Source organism: Zalophus californianus, chromosome 6 (assembly GCF_009762305.2).
Source record: "Zalophus californianus isolate mZalCal1 chromosome 6, mZalCal1.pri.v2, whole genome shotgun sequence".
NCBI lineage: Eukaryota > Metazoa > Chordata > Mammalia > Carnivora > Otariidae > Zalophus > Zalophus californianus.
The window spans coordinates 86,824,234-86,850,013 of NC_045600.1; the positions used below are offsets into that span (position 1 = coordinate 86,824,234).

A 25,780-nucleotide genomic window follows, 5' to 3' on the forward strand; every position below is an offset into this window, starting at 1 on the left:
TGGAAGTCCAGGAAACTCTAATCTTCACCTCACTCCTTCATGCCCTCACTAGAACCAGTGTCTAAGGGAAATACCCCTGTAATAATTCATGCTGTCAGCAGGATTCCTCTGGGAAGGAAGTACAGGAAGATAACAGAGGATGGGGTCAGATCTGCAATCCTAGGAAAGTCAAGGGAACAGAGGTGGTCTGTCTTGCTCTAGGGTTGGCCTTGTATTCATGGGGTCTCTGAAAATTTCCATTAAAGAAAAAATCCAGGGCGCCTGGGTGGCTCAGTTGGTCAAGCATCTGCCTTCGGCTCAGGTCATGACCCCAGGGTCCTGGGACTGAGCCCCACATCCGGCTCCCTGCTCAGCGGGGAGCCTGCTTCTCCTGCCTGCCACTCTGCCTATCTGTGCTCTCTCTCTCTGTCAAATAAATAAATAAAATCTTAAAAAAAAATCCTACTTTCTTACCAAGACATAGCTCGATATATTTTGTAGAAAAACCAACTCCCACACACTTTTCCATGGCATTTTTTAACTGTTAAAGAGAACAGAAGTGTTAAAAACAAACCAACCAACCCCACAAACCAACATGCAGAAACTGGCAAGTAAAACATTGACAATAGGAGTCTGAAAGTCAAACCAGAATGAATTTTTGAAAAGTTCAGGAAAGGAGACATGGAAGCTATTTGGTAACTTAACAAAGTATCATCTTCATATTTATTGGGTAATAATGCAAAGGCCAGACTTTATAGTTCATGTTCTGTAAAAGTCACAGGAGAGCCTTAACCCAGAATGCTGCTTGAAAATGATGAGATCTTTGGAAATATTTCACTGAGGCTGGATTTTTAAACCTCCCAATTAATCTTAAACAGATGATTTATGTAGAGATGATATTTAGTCATAAAGCTTCATACTTCCTGCTTATGCTTAGGCTATTTCATAGCTTACAGCAATTATAATAGATCACAGTTGGAACTGAATTATAACTGGGCAACCCTCTCAGGTCCCCTCCCTCCTTGGGAGCTTTGTACTATCACTTTGCTATTGCTCAATAAACCCTGCTTTGCTGCCCACCAAAACAAAACAAAAAAGAATTAAAACCAAACATTATTCTAATATATTAAATAAAACTGAAAGTTTGGCATAAATAAGAGTTTGTAAGGATATTACCCCAACTTAGAATTTATTTTAGCATCTGATGTGGACCAAAAAAAAAAAGGACACAACATTTTAGATAGATCTAGTTAGGTAAGTAATCAAATAATATGTAACATCTCACTAGTATAACTTATCTAAAACTATACATCATTACCATTTTCAAAAATAGATGTATCTTTCCCTAAGTGACTGGAAAAATTTTAAAGAACATATTTTAAAAGCCCAATAACCAATTTTCATCTTTTCTTTTTCTAAAGATTTTATTTGAGAAAGAGCGACAGAGATAGAGTGAGCACAAGAAGGGAGGAGAGGGAAAAGCAGACCCCCTGCTGAGCAGGGAGCCCAATGGGGGGCTCGACCACAGGGCCCTGAGATCATGACCTGAGCCCAAGGAAGACACTTCACCGACTGAGCCACCCAGGAACCCCCCCATTTTCATCTTATGTAGCAGATAAAAGGTTATTTTTCACTTGTGAGCTCCCAGTTGGCACAAACTACATAAGAAACTTGACATACATACATTTTAATTTCCTTTATTTTTTTGTCATAACTTAAGTGAAAATTTAAAAATCAAGTAAATCTTTATATTGAAAAGTATTTTGATTCATTTTTTTAGAGAGAGAGAGAGCATGCACATATGCAGGGTGGGGGCAGATGGGAGAGAATCCCAAGCAGACTCCCTGCTGAGCATGGAGCCCCATGAGGGGCTCAATCTCACAACCCCTGAGCTCATGACCTGAGCTGATACCAAGAGTTGGACTCTTAACTGAGCCACTCAGGCGCCCCTTGAAAAATATTCTTAAATGATCCTGGTGTTCGGGGTAGAAAACTGCTTTGCTAGTGAACATTAGGTCATATGGCACATTTGAAATCTTGCCACTCTCTTCCTCTTTCTGCCCCAAACTCCGAGGAGGATATGGAAAATAAAAAAGACAAAGGGAGGGAGAGAAGCTTTGGTGGCTCAGGTGACCTTCAGATTGGCCAGTCTCAAACTTCCACAGGATCTGGACAAGTTTGCTGCACCCATATCTGCTCTTATAGCCTGAAAGGGTACAACAGTGTATACCAGGGGCAGGCAAACTTTTCCTATAAATGGTCAGAGAGCAAATATTTTTATGTGTCCTAACTCCTCTCTACTCTGCCACTGCGGCATGAAAGCAGCCAATCCATGATCAAAGGAGCATGGCTGTGTTTGACAAACACTTTACACTGAAATGTAAAGTTCAACTTAATTTTCATATCATATTTTTTTTAAAGATTTTATTTATTTATTTGAGAGAGAGAGAGAGAATGAGAGAGAGCACGAGAGGGAAGAGGGTCAGAGGGAAAAGCAGACTCCCTGCTGAGCAGGGAGCCCGATGTGGGACTCGATCCCGGGACTCCAGGATCATGACCTGAGCCAAAGGCAGTCACTTAACCAACTGAGCCACCCAGGCGCCCTTCATATCATATTCTTATTCTTGATTTTTTTTAACCATTAAAAAAATATAAACACCATTTTGAGCTCCTTGGGCCCCACAAATCAGGCTGTAGGCGACTTGGCCGGTGAAGCAGTGTATGCTGACCGACCCCTTGTCTACACTCCCGGAGGGTCAGCAGGTCATCATGCCCAGGCTTCACGAAGGCCCTCACCAATCTTACTTGAGCAGGAGCCTCGCTCTTCCCTTTCTGCTGCTGTTGCTGGGGCTGCAGGGATATTAAAAGTGACAGAAAAAGTTACAGATTCTTTTAATATCTTTTTTTTCCTTATCTGGAAGGTTTTTTTCAGGTTTATTTCTTAAACATCTAAGAGGGCATTACCATCTGAGTTGATAAAACTAATTAGGTTATGGGCGCCTGGGTGGCTCAGTTGGTTAAGCGACTGCCTTCGGCTCAGGTCATGATCCTGGAGTGCAGGAATCGAGTCCCACATCAGGCTCCCTGCTCGGCGGGGAGTCTGCTTCTCCCTCTGACCCTCTTCCCTCTCGTGCTATCTCTCATTCTCTCTCTCTCTAATAAATAAAATCCTAAAAAAAAAAACTAATTAGGTTATAATCCACTTTCTCATGCTTTTTAAGATTATTATGTTTTAAGGCCTACTGCCATTATTTAATCAATAAAAAAAAACCCCACAGATTTAAGGGGGGTTGTATATTTTCATTTTTTAACAAACCACACAGCAAAACAATACTTTAATAAATGTATAGGAAATTACAATTTGAAAATTGCAAATACAGTACATATACATACTATACTTTGATCTTAAATTACATGGGCAAGCCCCAGCTTCAAAATCTTCCTAAAATCAATCATATGCAAAATACCTGGTTTCTGAAAGGGCAAATGGAAATGTATATACAATTCTTAAAGGGGATATGGCTTACTTAATAACATATTTTTTTTAGAGAAGCAAAACCTTTCCAAATACACAGTATCTTCCAGGTGCAAAGCTGACATACTACTGGCCATTTCAGTTTTGCATTGCAGTTACTTCAGGATATACTTAATTACATTATTTTGACACTGTCAAAATAGATTTAATTGGGAAAGTCTCCATAAATCTTTTTCAGTCTTACCAAAAATCAGAAAATGTTCATTGGTCCTCACAATATGATTAGAAGAACAGCGTGGACCCTTTGTAAGAGAGAAATCAATGACAGGATGGCCTGCATGCACATACACAATTCCATACTGAGGAACTCCCCCATGACAATTTCTTCTAATTTGCAGGTTCCTACCAACATCACAAAAAATATCCGATTGGTAAGCTGTAAAATAAATCGGATGCCCTGTCTGGCAAGATGCACGTGACAGATCTGTAGTTAGAAATAAAACTTAAATCATTTGGAAGTCAGACTCGTCTCCCCTCGACACAGCATATAGAGCAAGGTGTCACTATTCATTTGTGACTAATACCCAACTGGCTCATGAGCTAAGCTTGGTTCCAAGACAAACTGAGCCAAATGAACTAATCTTATATCTATTAACACGTCCTATAACTTTAAATTTACTATATGTAAGGTAGAGTCAACAGCAAAATTGCCTAAAACTTTATTCTGTTAAAATTCTGTAAGAACACACGATTCATTATGGTGAATCAATTTATATAAATTCATAAAAAAAATTTAGGGGCACCTGGGGGGCTCAGTCGGTTAAGCAACTGACTCTTGATCTCAGGGTCGTGGGTTTAAGCTCAGCATGGAGCCTACTAAAAATAATAAAAAAGAAAAAAAAAGAAAAGAAATTTAGCTAATTGTGCTTGTTTCAGAAGTGAGTATCTTTTCTAAAGTAATGAGAGAGGTTGTTTGAGAAACAAAACCCAGAGTCTTACTAGAAACGATCTTCACTCATGGTTGTACAGTGTAGTCTATTGCTATCATACTTATTCTGTAAAGTTCAGTGTGCAGAGAAATTTGATCAGGAACGAGCAGCTGTTAAAAAAAAAAACCGTTCTTCCTCACCTAGAAATACATTTATAAGTGGTGATTTGCTTCTGAAAGATGGTTTTCCTCACATTAAAATGAACGGGAAGCTCATGTATCTAATCTCGCCTGTGTCTATTCTGGGAAAATTCTACCAAAGACAAACACTGTCAGTGAGGACACCTGAGTTCAAGAGACAGAACCAGAACACTTGAGACTTTTAAGAGCAGGAAACTTAACTTTAGAAAATGCAAATAAAGTACCAAAATCTGAAAAGAAAACAGTAAAATAAGAGATCCTGTGATTTGGCAAACAATACTGATGGGAGCTGCAAGCTGCGAAAATCTGGGCTCACATTACACAAGGCACAGCTAATGGAAAGTGTATGTGGGAATTCCATTTGCTTGTGGTTCTGCATTTCAAGGCCCTCTGAGAGAGGCCTTATTCAACTGTATTCCTCACATTAGATTTCTAAGGCAGCATGATCATTAATGAAAAATAGGTCTTTCCCTAAAATCAAAACGTTGCCCTCTGGCCAGAGTTGTGAAACACAGGTTTTACGTACACAAGTAACTCTGATTATTTGCAAATGTTAATTAAAATACATCACACTGAAGAAACTGCCTAGTTTTTATGCTGTGATCTGTTCTCCCAGTGCAAAATTAACCATGCCAGGTGTTTATCCACAATTCGCCACATCCTTGCACAGGATGGGGAACTCTTCCTGTGAGGGCTGGCTGAGGGGTGTAACTCGGGCTTGCAGCTCTGCAGGTGAGGGACAGACCCAAGGCTCCTTATCAGAGGCAGACCAGTCCCTGGTCCCCTGGTCGTATCTGCTAAATTCACACCCTCCGTTGTGGGTTTTGTCAAGTTACAAAAAGGGAAATCTATCAATTCTCAGTCTCACAGACCCAGTAAAGTACAAAATCTGTAATCCTTGCTACAAAAGACAAAGACAGGAAACTTCATGTGTACCTCACTTTAAATAGAACACAGTCATTAAGATTCACAGAAGTTTTCAGTGTTTCCGCATTTTACAAAAGGCTCCTTTTCAATCCTTGAATGGATTTTAGACTGTTTTATCAAGTAACTTTTCAAGGAATAGGTCAATATGAAAAGTAAGATATACCTATTTAAGATAAAGGGAAGTTTACAAGAAACAAGTTCCGTGGACATGGGAAACAACTACAAATATGGGGAAATCCATTAGCATATAATGGATATTCTTTTCCTTTCTCTTGCTAGGCACCCCAAAGTCCATAAATGCCCAGATGTCCACTGAAATGCTTCTCATTTATTCTTATTTGCCCTCCATATTTATGAGAATTTTGGTTGAAACAGTTTATACCACCCAAATTTTTGAAAAATTCAAATCATTATTTTAAATGGATCCACAGTAAGAATCCCCTAAGTTAATTTTCAGTTCAATTCAACAAATACATACTGGGTTTTATTCAATACCTTTAATCCTCATCAACCCTTTTTTGGGGGATACCATCAACTCATGATCATCTTTCAGGTAAATTCAGGTTTTATCTTCGGTTTACGTACAGTGAGGTACTTGGTAGAAAGATGAAATCTGTTTCCTATCCTTCTTTGATATTGTAAGTCATCTGCATGTTTACGTAGGCTTTCAATTCATAACCTGTCTGTCTGGTACACTGTACTCTACTCTTGAGTCTCTGAGGACCCCAAGAACCATAGCCGTTCTTGGTTAAGAAACTGTCCCTGTGAAAATGGACTCCTAAAGTGCATAAAGATAATCTCAAAACCAACAGTTGTAAAATGGAACATGAATATTCACAGCTGCCTCTTTAACACAACTGTTACCAATTAAGTTGCATTTGGTTTGGAAAGTTTCATGTTTAGCCTCTCCACACCACAGACTGAATGTCCATCCCTATTCCTGTGCTTTAAAAAACACAAACACTAGGTCAAAAACCCTCCACTTTTCTTTTTTCCAGAGTAATGTCTTCTCCCTATCTCTTTGGGCATTTCTGCTGTGGTATTATTGGAAAACCTCAAAATTATATCTTAGGGTTTCTGGAGTCCCTGGAGAATCCCTAACCCATATCATCAAACAGAAAATCTCTCTGGAGGAATGTGGTTAATCCACATGTGAAAGATGGGCATTATACACTGACCCTTAGTCCTCCAGAATTTTACACTGAAAGGGCCCAATCTAACTAACTGGTAAGGAGGCCGGAAGCAAGGTACCAAGCAAACTTCTAGTTCTTAAAAGGACAGAGGACCACTGTTTACATTTTGCAGTCTCCTCCTATTCTTAAGTAAAGATAATTCTATGAACAATAAAAGGGATTTCAGGAAGACTTAAATCTGACATTCCACACTCCATCCTTACTCCTATATTTCGTTTTACATTATATTGTAACTTGAGTTTAAGATGAACTTCTGCCCTTCAGAATAGTATTGAAAATATTTCCTAAATAAACCTAATGACAGTGATCACAATATGTAAAGATTTGGTTCTGATTAAGATTACAAATAACCCAAAATGTTAACTTTGAGATGCAAAACCCCGTAACATCTGGAAAAAACGGTTTATAAAGTATAACTATAATAATAACATTAAGTTATTTGTGAAATAAAACATTTCTGAAACGTGGGAATACATGCTTATTCCACTCTCTGGATAATGTCTAGTACTCTCTGAAATCTGCTGAGAAATAATTTCTGTAAAAAGAGAGCTGGGTGTCAAATTCCAGAAGCCGGATGTCAAGATTACATAATAAAAAAAAATTCAGTTTTCCAGCACTGGCTCGATAAAAAATGGTCTTTAAAAAGGATTTTTAAATGCAAATACTGAATTCTTGATGCTTCCTTTAAGACATGTACTCTGTCATAATTAATGCAGTGTGGTCTTGGATTGTCTTCTTTGAGGTATCCGTGGAGTCACATCTTACTCTGTGAATAGTGTTTTGGAAACACCTTCATCTGACAATCAGGGTGAAGTCTCATTTTACCATTAAACAGAAACTAGGGCTGTCTGGCTGGAGTGACTGTTCTGAGGGACTCTGCTTGATGTGGACACAGCTGGTAGGGAGTCCATTTCCTCAGGCAGATGTGCGCATTTACTGCCCTCAGTTCTGTGACTGCAGGATGAATAAAGCAGTAGTCCCCAAAACGTATCAAGTTAAGGACTGGAACTCTGACAACGTGCACAAGTTCTGTCCACTTCTTGCCTGTAACTCTGAAGCTGAACAGTACATTTATACATGCCAAATGTGTTCAATAATACATGCTTTGCTTTGGACTGTACTTCCTCCCATTTAGATGAACTTCCAGGAACTGCAATGTCAAGAAAATACCATTACTATTCATTGTACCCAGTTACAATGACACAGGGGAGTAACAATATACAGTGAACCTATTCTTATCCCTTTGATTTCTCCCCTCTTGAAGCTACTCTGTTAGAGAAGTACGTCAGTTTCCAAAGCCAGGATGGCTTCTCATTCCAATCCCTCCAGTCCACTCGCAGGTAGAGAAAGAATACTAGACATCAGTTACAAGTCTTTTGCCCGTTTTTTTTTTTAATAAACCCATACACATATTATTTTGATAAATAAAAAGCATCAATCTGTGAAATGACTTTAGGAAATAAAAACAGGCCTAGCTTTTCTTATGTAGAAGAAGCATGGTAAATATACTTCATGCCTTAATCTGAAGGCAAAAATCAATTTGTAATGTCTCATCTTAGGGGCGCCTGGGTGGCTCAGTCGGTTAAGCATCTGCCTTCGGCTCAGGCATGAGCCCGGGGTCCTGGGATTGAGCCCCACGTCAGGCTCCCTGCTCAGTGGGGAGTCTGCTTCTCCCTCTGTCCCTCCCTGCTGTGCTCGCTCACTCTCTCTCAGAAAGATCTCATCTTAGAGATCGAAAATTATTGCTCTGCTGTTACTGATCTGCAACTCACCTTTTGAAAAGCCTGACCCCTCCCTTAAAGCAAATCTTTCCAGCAGAAAAGTCTTCCTACTTAATTATAAGCACAGATGTTTAATTCTAAAGATAAAGTCCATCAACCCCAGCATTTACTATCAGCAACATACTTAGCTGTATGTGTACGATGGCAGTAGGTTTTCCTGAAGTAAGAGACCAGATATTTAAATCTTCCACGGAATATACATCTTCTATTTTCATCAAGGCATCTTTGATATAGTCTACGTTCAAGTGGCTTGGTACACCTATTAGTTCAGAATATATCATTTATAAGTAAAGTTTATTTTGGGGAAGAAAGCTATACATACCTGATAGAACTTTTTTTCCCCCCAAAGAAACCAAATGGTTTTATCAAATTCAGTTTAAATGGACACTTTAAAATATCTTAATACTTTACGATAAACCATGCACACATAAAGCAAGATATGTTTAAGAGATTAATAATTTTTAAAATGTTCACTCTCACTAAAAGAAATATCAAACCTGAATACTTCATTTAACAAATAAGCTAGGATACACAAAAAAAGAAAGGCAAAAAAAGGGGGGGGGGAACATCCAATGATGATGAACCTGCTGTTGAGAACTTACATACTTAGACATAATATCAGTAGGTAGGGATGTTGAAAATATAACAAAGTATCAAGTTAAATGGGAATTAAGGAATTAATAAACCACTAAACATAATTATATCAAGAATCAAAAGAGTTGTATTTTTGTCCCAGCTCCACAGTTTATTAACAGCATTACCTTAAGTAAGCAAGTTATGTTACCCCTCTGAAGCTCAATTTCCTCGTTGGTAAATGGGGATAATGTTCACCTTACCTACTTTTCTTAGCTATTATAAGGATCAAATGGGTAACAGAGGGGAGAGTACATCAATTCTTATATGTTATATACACATAAGTCGTGTAACTATAGCCTAATGAGCATCAGTAAAGAGAAAGACGTGACTCTTACTCTAGGGTGCCCCCCACCCACCAATCTGGTTAAGGGAGGTAATAAACCCACAACGGGGATATTATAGTGAGATCTTACCTTCTAGTATTATAACTATTGTGTCCCATATGATGCGAAATGTTGTAAAAGCCACAAGTAATGAAAATACATATGTACAGATGGGATCAGCAATCTTGTATTCTGGCTGAAAGGTGACAGAACAAAACTGTGTGATTAAATACAGACCAACACAGAACAGACTGTAAAGCAAAGCAAGCCATATTCTGCTCCTGTTCTTTAGCCTTCTATACCAGGACTGAAGAATACCTTTATTTTTGGATACTGCAATTGAGAAACATCTTCAGTCTTTCCTGGATTGTTAAAAAAAAAAAAAATTTTTTTTTTTTTTGCCTTTCCTTGTAAGACCTATTTCCAGAAGTTTAATCGTTTGTTCTATTGTTTTCCTCTATGCCTTCTCTAAATCTTTGACCCAGAACCATAGAATATCAGAGCTGGAAGGACTTTCAGCAGCCACATATCTGGTCTAAGCCTCTCATATAAAAGAGGAGGGACTTGCTCAGAATCAAAGCATTAATGGCACAGCTAAGACTAGAACCCAAATCTCTGGATTTCTAGTCCAGCGTACATTCTGGTACCTAGCAGGTCAGTGACATGGCTTAAAATTGAGTTCTCTAGTGAAGGCAGTCTGGAAGCCCGCTACAGACAAGCTACTCTGAAATGACACTATCATGTTTAGTGCTAGCAAAAGAGCTATACTGATGGCTCAATGAAGCCTACCTAAATGCAAAATGAGTAAGGCTGACTTTGATATCCAGTATACTGATAAAAGACAATTACCTTAATATTTTTAATATTGAAATTAAATATATTTTAAAATAGAAAAACCAGCAATCCTATTACCTTGAATCTTATGATGTATGCAGCTATTAGTACACCAACACTCTGTACCAAGTCCCCCACGGCATGTACAAATGCAGCTCTCACTGCCAGGCTGTCCTGCCCGTGGTCATGTCGACAGCCAGAACCTGTGGTAGGAGAATTTGAAGGCAGGGAGTGGGAATGGGAGTGGTGACCAGACTGGTTCAACAGAAACCCCATTCTGTCAAAAAAAGAAAAGAAAACATTATTATTCTTCCTAGTATTGTTGATAAAAATATTTGTTACAAATCAGACATTAATGAGGCAACAGGGAGCTCATTCATCTAATATATATATGAGCACCTATTATATATCAGGTACTGTTTGAGGTATTGGGGTCAAAACAGTGAATAAGACAGACATATCCCTATCCCCATGGAGCTTATGTTCTAGTAGAGAAGGGAGAGAAGTAAACAAATAAATACATACTATACTGCCAGGCAATGCAAATGGTTTGAAGAGATGTAAAGCACCGCGAGGGGATGGAGAGTGCTGGGGCAGTGTAGTCTGTCAGAGAAGGCCTGAGACTCCTCCTGGGCAGAGACCCGGATCAAGTCAGGAAGCAGCATGTGGTGAAAGGGTGTGCTAGGTAGCAGGAGTACCAGGGCAAAGGCCCTTAGATGAAAATGTGCTCTACGTGTTTCAAAAAAGCAGGACAGTTGTTGTGGTGAGACTAAAGTGAGCAAGAAGGGGCGCCTGGGTGGCTCAGTCGGTTAAGCGACTGCCTTCGGCTCAGGTCATGATCCCAGGGTCCTGGGATGGAGCCCCACATCGGGCTCCCTGCTCAGCAGGGAGCCTGCTTCTCCCTCTGCCTGCTGTTCCCCCTGCTGGTGTTCGCTCTCTCTGACAAATAAATAAATAAAATCTTTAAATAAATAAATAAATAAATAAATAGAGCAAGAATGCTAAGGTATGAGTTAGAGAGGCACACAGGATCTTATTAAAAAGGCTATGGTATGGGGCGCCTGGGTGGCTCAGTCGTTAAGCGTCTGCCTTCGGCTCAGGTCATGATCCCAGGCTCCTGGGATCGAGCCCCGCATTGGGCTCCCTGCTCCGCGGGAAGCCTGCTTCTCCCTCTGCCACTCCCCCTGCTTGTGTTCCCTCTCTCACTGTGTCTCTCTCTGTCAAATAAATAAATAAAATCTTTAAAAAAAAAAAAGGCTATGGTAAAGACTTTGATTTTATTTTAAGTGGGAATAGAAGCCAGTAGGGTAGGGATTGGCAAACCATGGTCTGTAAACCATATGTGACCGACTGCCTGTTTTTGTAAATAAAGTTTTATTGGGACACAGCTGTGCTCATCTGTTTACATACTAAATGTGGCTGCTTTTGTTCTCTAACTGCAGAGTTGAGCAGCTGTGACAGAAACTGCCAGGCTCTCAAAGCCTAAAAGTTATTATCTGGCCCTTTACAGAAAAGTTTTCTGACTGCTGGTCCAAATAAGTATATAACCTAAAAATGTCATAGCTTTCAGGGAAAGTTTGTTTAAAAAAAATCTTGTTAGGGCGCCTGGGTGGCTCAGATGGGTAAGCGTCTGCCTTCGGCTCAAGTCATGATCCCAGGGTCCTGGGATCGAGTCCCACATCAGGCTCCCTGCTCCTCGGGAGCCTGCTTCTCCCTCTGCCTCTCTCTCTCTCTGTCTCTGTCTCTCATGAATAAATAAATAAAAAAAAGTTTAAAAAAAAAATCTTGTTAATATATAAGTTAAAAAAAAACTTTGTCCCACTTAAATTCCAAATTATTTGTCAAATTTCAGTATAACTGAGCAAATGAGAAATTTATAATTCCATCAGTGTTTTATTAACATAAGAAAAATTAAGATACCATATAATTTTAAAATACATATAAATACCACTGCACATTACTGAATGCATGGTATAATAGTCTCTAAGTTCACAGAACTTAAAAATATTAATGTGAAAACAATATAGAGTATATGATACCATAATGGTATATACATGCCATTATAAAATTGTCCAAACCCATAGAATATAGAACACCAAGAGAATGAACCCGTATGTAAACTAGGGATGCTGTGTGGTAATGTGTTAATGCTGGTTCATCAACTGTAACAAACGTACCACTCTGATGGAAGATGTTCTCAATGGGAGAAGCTATGCATATATGAAGGCAGTGGGTATATGGGAAATCTCTGCACCTTCTGCTCAATTTTGCTGTGAACCTATAACTATTCTAAAAAATAAAGCTGTTAAATTTTTTTTTTAAATAGAGCTTACATTACATTAACAGCAACTCCAACTGCTGCAGTGATGAGCATTATATCTCCATTTATTTCGTATTTCATATGGATAGTTCTTTGGACAGCTTCATATAGGAGGAATCCCATAAGTATATACACCAACAGCACACTAATCATAGCTGATAAAACCTCTGGAGGGAAAAATATAAACAACAAATATATCTGTAGCATGGCTATTATACTTCATACAAATTAAATATTGTACAATCTTTTATTTATATCTTTCCTCTGAAGAGATGAAAACACTGTATCATTTCTGTCATATTGTTTTCCTTATTTAACAAGTGTTTAGTAGTTTGCTCTGGATTCTCCACCAATTCATTCTCACCACTCCCCGCTTTCCCCTCATCTCTTTAGGGTCAAACTGTGTATACTTAACAGACCATATACATGGTAAAAATGAAAAACTGAAAAAAATTATTTGTAACATACATGATCACAGACTAATTTCCCAGTAGAAAAGTACACTTACAAATCAATAACAAAGTGAAGAATGCATAACAAAAATGGATAAAGGACACAACTACTAATACACAGAAAATTAACAGAAACAACCAATTCATCAAAATCAATCATAATACAAGAAATTCGAATAAGAATATGATTGTTTTTTATCCCTTACTAAATTGGTAAATATTAAAAAGTCCGATGATAGCCACAGTTAGCAAGGATATACTGGTGGAAGTATCAAGTGGAACTATCTTTTTGGAGAGCAGTTAGTAAAATGAAGCAAAATTTTAAACACATGTATTCCTTGATTCTAGGAATCTATTCAATAGAACACATGATATACATGCAAAGATATACCTACAAGGTTTTTCACTGTAACTTCACTAGTATTAAAAAAATATCTGGAGAGAGCTTAAATGTACACCAATGAGGAACTTAATGGATAAAGTATGATATATACATATGTGGAGTACCATAAAGCCATTTATGTTAAAAAAAAAAAGAAAAAAATCAGGCAAATTGATAATCACAAGAAAGACAAGAAAGTGTTACATCTGGGAAGTGGGACTAGGAGCTTGGGAAACTTAGTTTTCATTTTATTCTTTTTGGTAATGTTTGAAATGTTTTAAGTTTTACCACAAACACATACTACTTTTAGGCTAAAGAAAATAAGGCATGCAAGTATTCATGAATGCACTTTGACCCAGAAATTCTTCTTCTTGGAATGATATACACATTCATGTTAACTGAGCTACACATATGCAAAATGAGGTGTGTTATGAAGTTATTCATCAAGCACTGTATATAATAGCAAACATCTGAAAACAATAAAAAAGTGATTAGTAAGGGCCCTATAACACGGAATACTATGCAGCTGTTAAAAAAAGGATATAGCTTTTTATGTTCTGATAAGGAGTAATCTCCAAGATACAATGTAATGTGAAAAAAGCAAAGTGTGGATGGTATGTTACTATTTGTGAGAAGAAAAAAGAGAATACATAAACAATATCTGTACATGCAATCTTTGAAAGGACATATAAGATACTTATAAAAAACTGGTTATGAAGAAAATGGGTGGCTGGGAGACAGAGACGACTGCACTATATATGCTTTTATATCATATGAACTTTTACCATGTGAGTATACAGTAGAGATAATCTTGTATCTTTTCAAGATAACACAATAGGGCAATGGGGAGTACTTACATTTTTAAATAACTAACATTATAATATAAAACTATTGACACTCAAAATAATAAAAGCAAGAAAATACTTTTAAAGAAAACTTTTCCTTTAGAGAAACCAGACACTAGACACTGATCTTGTTAAAGGTAAAACAATCTGGGAAACTGTTATCTGAGTCAAGTCATTGCTCAAAGGTTCCAGGCAGTTCAAATATACTGAACTTTGATACATTTTTATTCTGATGCATAAATTACAACAAAGGAAAGTTATCTAGCAGTTATAAGCTGTTTCCTGAACACATCTCAGTAATGTAGCTCAACTCCAATAAAATCCTGTGCATTAGCAGAACAAATGTTGGGATAACACAACATACAAAACCATGGTTTTTGTATTCAAAACATAAGACACTATTCAAAACCATGGTACGAAAACAAAACAAAACAAAACCATGGTACGACTATTTCTGACATACTAATCATCACACTTCAAAAGACACATGCGGCTGAAGAAGACCGAGAAAGACACTCTGAAATACACAAAGCTGTGAAGAGACTACCACATCAAGTGCAGACTCCCAGCAGCTTGAGGATAGGACCAGTTCCATTCCACATCACATTTTCTGTGACATTCAGCAGAGTGGTTGTCATGTAGCAAATATTTATGTATGGATTTGCTGAATGAGGTTAGTTAGGTTGAGCAAGGGAAGATGATAAAAGGCTATACAATTAAAGGTAAGCTAAATGTGAATAATAGGTTATTTACTAAATCCCCCAAAACAATAAGTAGATTGGTTAGAAGGGGAGAATTAAGCCAAATACAAGACAGAAAATGCATGGAATTTTCGTCTTAAATTATAACTGCTGATGGTAAAGTACACACATATTAAAAAAATATATTTTTAAACTGTAAATTTCATGTACTAGCGGTGCTTCATTTTACTCACAAAGTAAGAGAACTTTCTCTTTAAAATTGGTATTTAACAGGGGTGCCTGGGTGGCTCAGTCGTTAAGCGTCTGCCTTCGGCTCGGGTCATGATCCCAGGGTCCTGGGATCGAGCCCCACATCGGGCTCCCTGCTCAGCGGGAACCTGCTTCTCCCTCTCCCACTCCCCCCTGCTTGTGTTCCCTCTCTCACTGTATCTCTCTCTGTCAAATAAATAAATAAAATCTTAAAAAATAAATAAATAAAATTGGTATTTAACATATACCAATTCTGGGGTGACTGGCTGACTCAGACAGTAGAGCATGCAACTCTTGATCTGGGGGTTGTGAGTTCGAGCCCTACGTTGGGGGTAGAATTTACTTAAAAAATACCAATTCTTCTCAAACTCTTTCCCGCCACACACCCCGCCGAAAAAGAGAACTTTATCATGTAGTCAAGGTTGAAGCTACCAATTAGGCCATATAGTTTTTAAGATGACTTAATCAAATTGTTAATATAAAATTATAAAGCAATACTCTTTACTTCTAAAAATTCATAACTATACAAGTTAATGACAAAGTTGTGATTGCTTATGAAAATCTAAAACCAATAATTAAAAATTCTTTCAAAACCCCCTAATTATAATTAGGTTGATAATACAGTTTTCCTGGGATAGTCCTAATTTATGTCTGCTATCCTGGCAAAATTATTAAAAGTGCCCCACTTCACTCTCAAAAGTGTCCTGGTTTGGATGCTAAATGGTAAGTTATATTAGTAGGTATGCCAGAGAAAATACTGGATGTCTAGTTAAATTTGCATTTCAGATAAATAATATTTTAGTATAAGTATATCCCAGGCAATATTTCAGACATATTGGGAGTCCTGCAAGAGTGTGTGTGTGCACGTGCAGACCACACACTAAAGCTGGCAACTCCATATCCCAGTGATAATTTTCCTAAACACTTAAAATCACCTTTTTGTGAACTTTTATATAAGGCACAACCAATAAAATAAAATTTATTTTATTTCAAAATAAAGTTAAATGAAAGTCGAACTAAAGCATGAACAGAGATCCTTGGCAGGGAGGATTCCCACACTTAGAAGGCCCACTAGGCTCCTGCAGCCTGCAGAGGAACACTCACTTTTCCACACCAGTTTTCACCCATGTAAGTAGCATAAAAGGGATCCCAACGTCTGCCCACAGTTAAGAGTAATGGAATTCAGCTGATTCCTAGAAATTGCTAAACGACATATTAAGAATGCTACTATCAATGATATCCCTTTTCCAGCAATTAATGAGGAATGTGTCATGTCTCATTCCCTTGGTGAAAAGCAAAGACATTCAACTTTTATTTTTTATTCTAATCACCTGTCAAAATGTCTTGTAGACAGAATACTGATAAATGCAAAAAAAAAATTTAAGATTTTTAGGGCTGAGATTTATAACCAAGAAGTATAAAACACAGATAATACTATATAGCTAAAAATCCTAGTAGTAGTAATACGATCATTTATTTTGATAAAAGCTCTTTCACTGTGAATAAATTCAACTGGTGAAATGTCATGAATAGGACGAATTAGCATTTACAATTTTTTTCATGGTTTTTTTTTTTTTTTAAGAGAGGGAGGGATAAAGGGGGCGGTTCGGGGAGGGACAGAGGGAGAGAGAGAGAATCTTAAGCAGGACCCACACCCAGTGCAGAGCCTGATGCAGGGCTCGATCTCACAGCCCTGAGATCATGACCTGAGCTGAAATCAAGAGTCGGACGCTTAACCAACTGAGCACCCAGGCGCCCCTTTCATAGTATATTTTAACATGATGGAATGTAGATAAACATAGGCAAGATTTTTTCCTCCCAACATTTAAGAGAGAGGGAAGCTTTCCATCAACAACCAAATTATGACTTCTCCAGTCTTCTCATTCTTGCTCCGGGTTAGTCTCCGGTCACAATAAAGTTTTTCAACACAAAGGCGTACATGACATATGGATTTTTCATTTTTGAAAGGAGACCCAGAACTTTCACAATTGAAACCCCAGATTTCCATGAAAGTTACTACCCCGGGAACTTTAGGTAAACTTGACTATAAATGGAAATTTATCATAAATGAAAAATTCTTGAAAGAGATTTTTATGGAAATTCTAGAAAATCTATTATAGTAGTTCCAACACATTTTGCTACTTTACGCACAAATAATTAAATCTTTAAATTCATCTGACTGAACTATCACACTGGAGGAGGGAATAAGATGAGCAAATATGTGTTTTTTATTATAACATCACTTAGGTCTTTTCATTCAGCTGAAATATAAACAAACGTTTATGGTCAATGATCTATTAAGACTGAAATATACCCTGAATTTCACATACAGAGAATAAGCAGTTTTGGTTTGAATGGCTAATAAATGGTAAGAAAAAAAATCAAATGGGAGAAAACACAGATGACTGTCAAGTTTTGATAGTAATATAAAATGTGAAAAATGTTTACTGCATATTTTAACACATCTATAAATTTCCAAAACTAGAAGTTTTCAAGGTTTATATGAAAAACACCGAGTCCTTCTCTGTTCTCCTGTTAATCTTCATTACAGTACCTTCTTTTGCTTCCTAGCATTTACTATAACTTATAACTGTGTTGTGTACATATTTACTGTCTCTCTCTCCAACCTATACTATTAGTCATTCAATCAACAGGTAACCATTGAGCACCTATTCAGTGAATGAGTAACAGTGTGCTTCAATTATGTAAACCACACTCAACCCAAGCATATTTTTTTTCATGAGTGCTGCCTAAATGTACTGGCCTATCATAACTGTTAACTTTGCTAATGCTATGTTGCCAATAATGAGTATATTTCCTTTAAATTCCATAACGCTTGTCTATTGCCTCAAAAAACTATAGCAAACATCCAAAGACAGGTTTCAGAGGTTTAAAAAAATGAACAGGGAAGGAGAGTGGAGACAGTATTCCCTCCTGTACTTCCTTTTATGTTATTTCTCTTTTTTTACCTTCTTCAGTAAAACACAGGAAGGAAAGAGAAGGAAAATCAATGGGCTGTGCTGGATTTGCCTAGGATTTCCAAATTTGTATTTGTATTTCACCTCACACAGACAACCCTACTGCACTCAGGCTAAAGACATCACATAGCATTTTTCAGTGGCCTACTGTTGCCACTGGAATACCAGGCTAAACTGCAAAGCAGTCTTTGGATCCTTTCAGTTCCTATTCTTTTTTTTTTTTTTAAGATTTTATTTATTTATTTGAGAGAGAGCACGAGAGGGAAGAGGGTCAGGGGGAGAAGCAGACTCCCCGCTGAGCAGGGAGCCCGATGCGGGACTTGATCCTGGGACTCCAGGATCATGACCTGAGCCGAAGGCAGTCGCTTAACCAACTGAGCCACCCAGGCGCCCTTTTCAGTTCCTATTCTAAATAATCTATTTCCTGCCTTCTCACCACTCCCTCTACCCCATACCCAAGGTGCCCAGCACTCTCAAACTGACTTTTGGCCCAACATGGACCACCTCACTCACGTCTTCCTTCTGCCTCAGCAAAAACTCCTATTTCTAGGAGGTACCTATTCTTTTCCACATGTTCAGGTGATATGAATTCTTGCTAAGATGTGAATCATTAATTGGCATAGCCCTCGTCAGGGGTGGGAGGACGTTGTTAAAATGAATCACTAACCAGGGAGAAGAGATTTTGTTTTTTTGGCTGCATGTATAGGGAAAGAGATTTTTTAGCTGAATACTTTCTGCTCCTTTAGCATCAGGGAATGAAACAGCAAACGACAGAGAATTAGCACTGCACAGTGGGTAACAAATCACAAATCTACTGTAGTAGAACCATCATCTAGCCACATCTGCCAAGGTCTTTGCTGAGTGGAACTACACTCTGCCATAAGACTCCTGCACTGTACTTTGCCATTAACCTAGGCCGATGATTTGCATTGCCAAAATGTAAATCCTGCTTTTTTATTTCAAATACAAACAACTCTTACTAAGTCCTTTTACATGGTAAGATACAAGATAGAATCTCTATCTTAATCTAATCCTTGCTGCTTCTTCAGCCCAAGAACTCACAGAAAAGCCTTAAAATAAAAGTCAATTAAGCTCATAATCCACAGAGAAGGATAAAAGTAGAAAGCAAGGGGATAGCACTGTTCTCTTGAGAATAGCAATTCCCCTTTGGGAGATAATGCTGTTTTTCCTAAGGATCTGTGGGATTTCTGCTACAGTGTGTTTCATTGAGTTCTGTTTTTTTTTTTTTTTTAAAGATTTTATTTATTTGAGAGAAAGAGAATGAGAGATAGAGAGCACGAGAGGGAAGAGGGTCAGAGGGAGAAGCAGACTCCCTGTTGAGCAGGGAGCCCGATGTGGGACTCGATCCCGGGACTCCGGGATCATGACCTGAGCCCAAGGCAGTCGCTTAACCAACTGAGCCACCCAGGCGCCCCAAGTTCTAAGTTTTATGAACTTCCAGGATAAGAGGACATACCCAGAGTCAAATGAATCCAGGCATTTAAAAATATCTCATATATGGTTCCTAGCCTGCTCCCCCTTTTCCCACATAAGAACTGCCACTGTAGCTCACCGTAAAGTAATAAAGAAAAGAAAAACCTGAATGACTTTACACAATCTGTGAGTTCACACGAAGGAAAGAAATGTACCACCAGAATGGAACAGATCCCTGGGACAGCTATTTGATCCTCCCCTCAAAACTAAAAACACCTTTCTCTCACCCTCACTAAATGATTTTTGCTAAAATAAATTTAGTTACATTGCCAAAAATGTTACCAAAGGGGTACCTGGGTGGCTCAGTTGCTTGTGTCCAGCTCTGGATTTTGGCTCAGGTGAAGAGATCGAGCCCCATGTGGGGCTCCACACTCAGTGGGGAATCTGCTTGAGATTCCCTCTCCTTCTGCCCCTCCCCTGTTCTTTCTCTGGAATGAATAAATAAATCTTTAAAAAAAAAAAATTACCAAAGACCTGAGTTAAAAAGTACAGCTCTAAAAACTGCTGCTTAATCATCAGGGTGAATCACCTTACTTTTCTCCTACTAACTAACTGAGACAGTTATGCTCAGAGAATTCTGATTAGCAGGGAGGGAAGGCAAGTAATTTGGGGGTGTGGAGCATTTGAGAGATATGAGAAGTGTGGGCAGGATGATATACTGGTAGGGAGAAGAGGGAAGGAAAAGAAGATTGGAACTAGCTTTTATTGGGAATTCACTCTGGGCCAGATCTACCAGGTCAGGTACTTAGACCTTACCACCTTACGTATTCTTTACAATTCTGCAATGCAAGTGTTATCATTCATATTTTACAAACAAAACCAAAAACAAACCCTTGTACATAGATTAAATCATCTCTAAAAGGTCGTATAGCTAGTAAAATTGCAGATCTCTGATCTGAACCAAAGACAACTTATTCACAAAACTCTAAAAGTGGAAAGTACCAAATGGACTGCTCCTGCCTGACGTCAGGGGGAAACTCCTCTGACTAATTTCTTACTTAGTTAAAGGGACTGAGAAGTCAGGCTGTACCATCCCGTTATATTATGAATCAAAGAACTTTTTATAGTGTAGTTTGTGAATATAATCACAGTTTCAGAATTACAGATAAATATTTTCAAGTCCCAAATATTTTAGTCCCCAAATTTTAAAAATATCCCATTCCTAGTTTGGAAACTGGTTTAATTTACCCCAAACACAAGTGATTGGAGGTTCATGAGCTGTATTAAATGATCTGTTTCACAGTTTTCATGTCCTTATTTACTCAGCCTGAATAAGCAACAATTCAGCTAATAATCTTGTATACTGCACTTATTACTGCCAGACACACAGAGTTTAATATTATCTATTTCCATCCCTACTTCATTCATGGTCTAGAACAAGATACAATTTCATACAAACAGCTAATAAAAATGTAACAAACGCTATTAGGCATGTATAAACTGTTAGAAGCAAACAAAAAGGAAATAAATTTAAGGAATGGTATCCACAGACACACACTTCCAGGTCTAGAACTGGGTATACAGTATGCTGCCTTCTGCATCAGACAGGGTGGCAGGGAATGGGATATGAACATGTATGAGAAACACATAAGGTAAGGTGGTAAAGCACTGGTGACCCAATCACTTGCTTATCTCTGCTGTTTTTATTTGAATGAACTCTCAGGGGAGAGGAGTCAAATGCTGTATCTAGTCCATAATTGTGAACTTTGTACTTTTAAGGAAAAAGGAATATTTGACTTTCTACAGAAACTTGCAGAGATAAATAGGAACATTCAGTTCTATTCTCTCTCATCTTTTCACAGTGCTTGTTGTCTATGAAGAAATGAAGTGACTAAAGTATTTCTTTGATATCTAATAGAATTTCCATGATTATGGGTTCTTATTATATGTAGGACTTTCTATGTTCTGTTACTACATGTTTCTGAGAGGAGAATTCCACTATTTTCATTAGCGTTCCAAGGGGTCTATAATCTAAAAGGTTAAGAGCCGCAGGATAAAATGAAATGCACTCTTTCAAACAGTGGTAGAAGGTAAAAAACCCCATTCCATAATGCTGGGTTTGAATGTTAGATCTTAAATTGAAGGTGTTTAAATCACAAGAAATTAAAGTTTGAAAATAATCTTGAAGTTGTTTAAAAAGCCCAAGGCAATCAGGTAACAAATGACTGTATAATATGTTGATAAGCAGTGGGTGCACTGCGCAGTGGGTAACAAATCACAGACACACCTCAGGGCATTAGCTCTCTGGTATAGCAAGCAGCGGACAGTGCTGAGGGGTGGGGGTGCCGGAGATTTCCCAACCCGATGATCTGGATAGCTACTTGGGATGTAGCCTTTCAGGTACAATGGAGTTTTACACAGAAGGCCCAGTGACTAAATTTTAGAAGACCTAGATGCTGAGTTAAGATGAAGGTAAAAAGTAACCAAGAAGGGGAAGAACTGACTGATATATTAGCCAAGAAGGTCAGTGTCTCTACAAAATTAAACTGCAAGTTGTTAATTCTGTTAAGACAGGTTTTGCTAAAGCTACCTAAATGTCAGCTTCTGGATTCTAAGCAAATGACATCTGGACATATGGCATTTCACATACTAGTTCACATAATTGTTTTATACATATTTTTAAAATAAGTAAAAAAATCTAAAAACACAGTAACACAGAAAGAGTTGTATGGATAACAATGTATGATTTTAACCTCTCAAATATTTGTTCAAAATAGGAAAATAAAAATATGTATACTGTTAAAGAAAAAAACTTAATGACACTTGTCAACACCTGCTAAAGAAGACTTTATTCAAAGGGGGAAGCTACCAAGAAAGGTAGAGGACCACTGCAATAGAACTCTGCACTGGGCGGGGTGGGGGAGGAGAGATTGGGTTCAGCTCTGAATACTGTATGGGCAAGTGGGAATTTAGAGCCAAGGAGCAGTGTGGGAGTCAGTGAATGGAAAATTCCTAAGAGGAAACATCAGGGGTGAGGGAGATTCTGGCTAAACTGACTTAAGAGAATTTTCGCTAGAGACAGGCCAGTGCAATGAGACATTACCTAGGGGATAACCCATCAGATACTGAGTGGGGGGGTTCTGTTAAACTGGCTTAGCAGGGTTCTTGCTAAAACAGAATTTTATAAGGAAGTACACAGATGGGCTTGGGAGAAGGTTCAGGAGACTGACTAAAATTTGGTCAAGCAAAGAATCTTTATCAGCATTTACAGAATTATGATGATACAATGGCAGCAACAAAGGTCAGCCACACAGTATATGTGAAACATATTACTGTATCGCTTAAGATCTGGGCTAAGCAGCCTTTGGCTGGAATACCTGAAGTGTGAGAAAGAAGCTAATACCCATTAGCATAAACTCATGTGGTTTTGCCTGGTTGAGTAAACTGAAGGTAAACTTTTTTCTGATAACATCTTCAGGAAATAGAGATAAATAACATTTAAAGATTAATGATTACCATATAATTTTATATGTGTAAACTGTTTAAAGCTGACTAGGCTGAATGTATCCTGGACTATATTTATCTGAATAAATCTTGTTCATCTATTTCCATTTGCTTTATTCAAATAGGTTATCACCAGAAAGATTTCAGTTACTCAGAGGTTAGTTATAGTTCATTGTGGTTTTACTATGAAATTTTATAAACCAGAAGAAATTACCAATTACCTACCTAAGCGATGGAATCCAAAGGTGAATCTTTTGGTTGGTGATTTTGAAGATAGCCACAAAGCAAGCAGGGTCAGTATGATAGCGCTTAGGTCAGTTAACATATGAAGTGCATCTGTCATGATTGCTAGGCTGTTTGCAATGTATCCACCTTGGAGTAAGGGTGAGAGGGAAGAAGGAATAAGTTAATTAAAATAATAAACATAAGCAAACCAAAAATATGTAACATCCTACAAAACATCAAATTTGAGCTAAATCTTTATCCTATTGCAATTAAATCAAGATATCCTGAAATTTTATGCAAAACATTAAATATGTGTATTTTTGTGGTGAAAATGTCCATTTCTATGGACAGATTCTCTGAGGAGTCAATGACCTTAAAAACATTAAGAACTGGGGTGCCTGGGTGGCTCAGTTGGCTAAGCGTCTGCCTTTGGCTCAGGTCATGATCTCAGGGTCCTGGGATCCAGCCCTGCTGTTGGGCTCCCTGCTACTTCTCCTGCTTCAGCTCATGCTCTCTCTCTCTCTCTCAAATATATAAAATCTTAAAAAAAAAAAAATTAAGAACCACTAAACTGGGCTCTAACACATAGAAATTTTGTGTTTTAGCACTGCAGCTTTTACTCAACCTACTAATCCTACTATTAGTGAAATTAATAACCACAATATCTAAATATTACAAGAAAGCTGAAGATAGGTACTCACTTGTTTGAGAGGGTTTGACCACAAAATTAAACTGAAGAAATTTTTTAAATGTACATTAGTTCAAAATGAAGGATACAGATAACTGATTCCCTTGGGTATAGATAACAGTGTCTCAGAGAGATTAAAGGTGGTATTTAGAATAAAATTTTTCCAGGCATTATATGTATATGTGATATATAAAATTAATTTTGTATACGTGTGTGTGTGTGTGTGTGTATATATATGTATGTTGTTCTATTATGGTTAACCAATTGTCCTAGCGCCATTCATTGAATAAGCTTTTTATACACAATATTCAAACCTTTATGTGTATCAGAATCACCTGGAAGATTTGTTAAACTACAGATTGCTTGCTCCACTCCCAGAATTTCTAATTCCAGAGGGCTGGATGAGGCCTGAGAGTTTCCATTTTTAACATGTTCCCAAGGTGATGTCGATGCTTCTAGTCTTGGTATCTTTGAGAATCACTGTTAAAATGATCAGGGTGTTATGACATATAAGTGTGCTGAGCCGTTGTTCCCCTCTTTCTGGGATGAGTGCAGAGCCAAGAGCAGCAGGCGACTGAGCTGGTGATCTTGTAATCACATCCATTTATTCCAGTGTGGTCTATACAAATACCACTTTTAATATTCCCTTGACATTAAAGAGCTGGAAATCACTGAGAAAAATACAAGTTGGTGGCTAAGAGGGTTTTGGACTCTCTGAGACTCTCTCAGCAAGTTACTTAATACTTTTGAGCCTCAGTTTCCTTATCTGTAAGGGTAATACCTTAAAGCTGTACTGTCCAGTAAGTCTCCGAGATGATGGAAATGTTCTATCTGTGCTGTCCAGTAGAGTAGCTACTAGTCACATGTAGCTTTTGAGCATTTGAAATATGGATAATGCAACTGAGGGATTTATTTTATTTAATATTAGTTAACCTAAAGAGCCATGTGTTGATAATCATCAGCAAAAAAATAAAGTAAGGACCTCTGAAAATCATCTCCTCTATGAAAGTAATGAGAACATGGGCAAAAATGGTCCAAATCAGTTTTTTAGAACTCTGGAAATTAACCAAAGACTGATACAGGTAGTATTCATTCAAGGAAAACAATTGAATCTTTATAAGAACATCGAAAATTCTGTAGCCTTGGACCCATCTCTCTCTCTCCTGTTCTATGGCAGCCCTGAAAACCAATAGGCAACAATCGTAGTGAAAACCAGCCTGGGGGCACCTGGATGGCTCAGTTGGTTAAGCGACTGCCTTCGGTTCAGGTCATGATCCTTGAGTCCCCAGATCGAGTCCCGCATCAGGCTCCCTGCTCTGCAGGGAGTCTGCTTCTCCCTCTGACCCTACCCCCTCTCATGTGCTCTCTTTCTTTCTCTCTCAAATAAATAAATAAAATCTTTAAAGAAAAAAAAAAAAAAAAAAACAGCCTGGCAGCCACTGCAAGAGATGAAATGGGGGTTAGAGATACTTACAAGCCCCATTCCCAAAGAACTATCATTATTTGATCCGCCTGGTAGTTCCCTGGGGAAAAGCACAGTAGCAAGGCCGTTTTGACTTGACTTAGGATCTATCTGCCTTAGGCAAACCCTAAGGAATGTTTGTCAAAAAACAATCCAAGGGAATTGTTTAATACTGCAGCTGCCTGAAACAATAGGTGACAATGTGCTCCCTGTATTCTGAAATTTCACAATCATATACCTTGGTATGGGTTTATTTTCACCCA

General features: G+C 38.0%; 1 protein-coding gene across 1 annotated transcript in view; it reads right to left on the minus strand.

Annotated features, from left to right (window-relative positions):
• Nucleotides 1–3,264: 3,264 nt before the first annotated feature.
• The window catches only part of SLC30A4 (solute carrier family 30 member 4), a 28,400-nt gene continuing 5,884 nt past the window's right edge, over nt 3,265–25,780 (minus strand). Inside the window, exons 3-8 of the mRNA XM_027572794.2 lie at nt 23,368–23,514; nt 12,611–12,764; nt 10,356–10,554; nt 9,534–9,639; nt 8,609–8,743; nt 3,265–7,853 (exon numbers count right to left, since the gene is read on the minus strand). Of these exons, the coding sequence (XP_027428595.1) occupies nt 7,699–7,853; nt 8,609–8,743; nt 9,534–9,639; nt 10,356–10,554; nt 12,611–12,764; nt 23,368–23,514 (896 nt within the window). The 3' untranslated portion in view covers nt 3,265–7,698. The remainder of the gene's footprint in view (nt 7,854–8,608; nt 8,744–9,533; nt 9,640–10,355; nt 10,555–12,610; nt 12,765–23,367; nt 23,515–25,780) is intronic.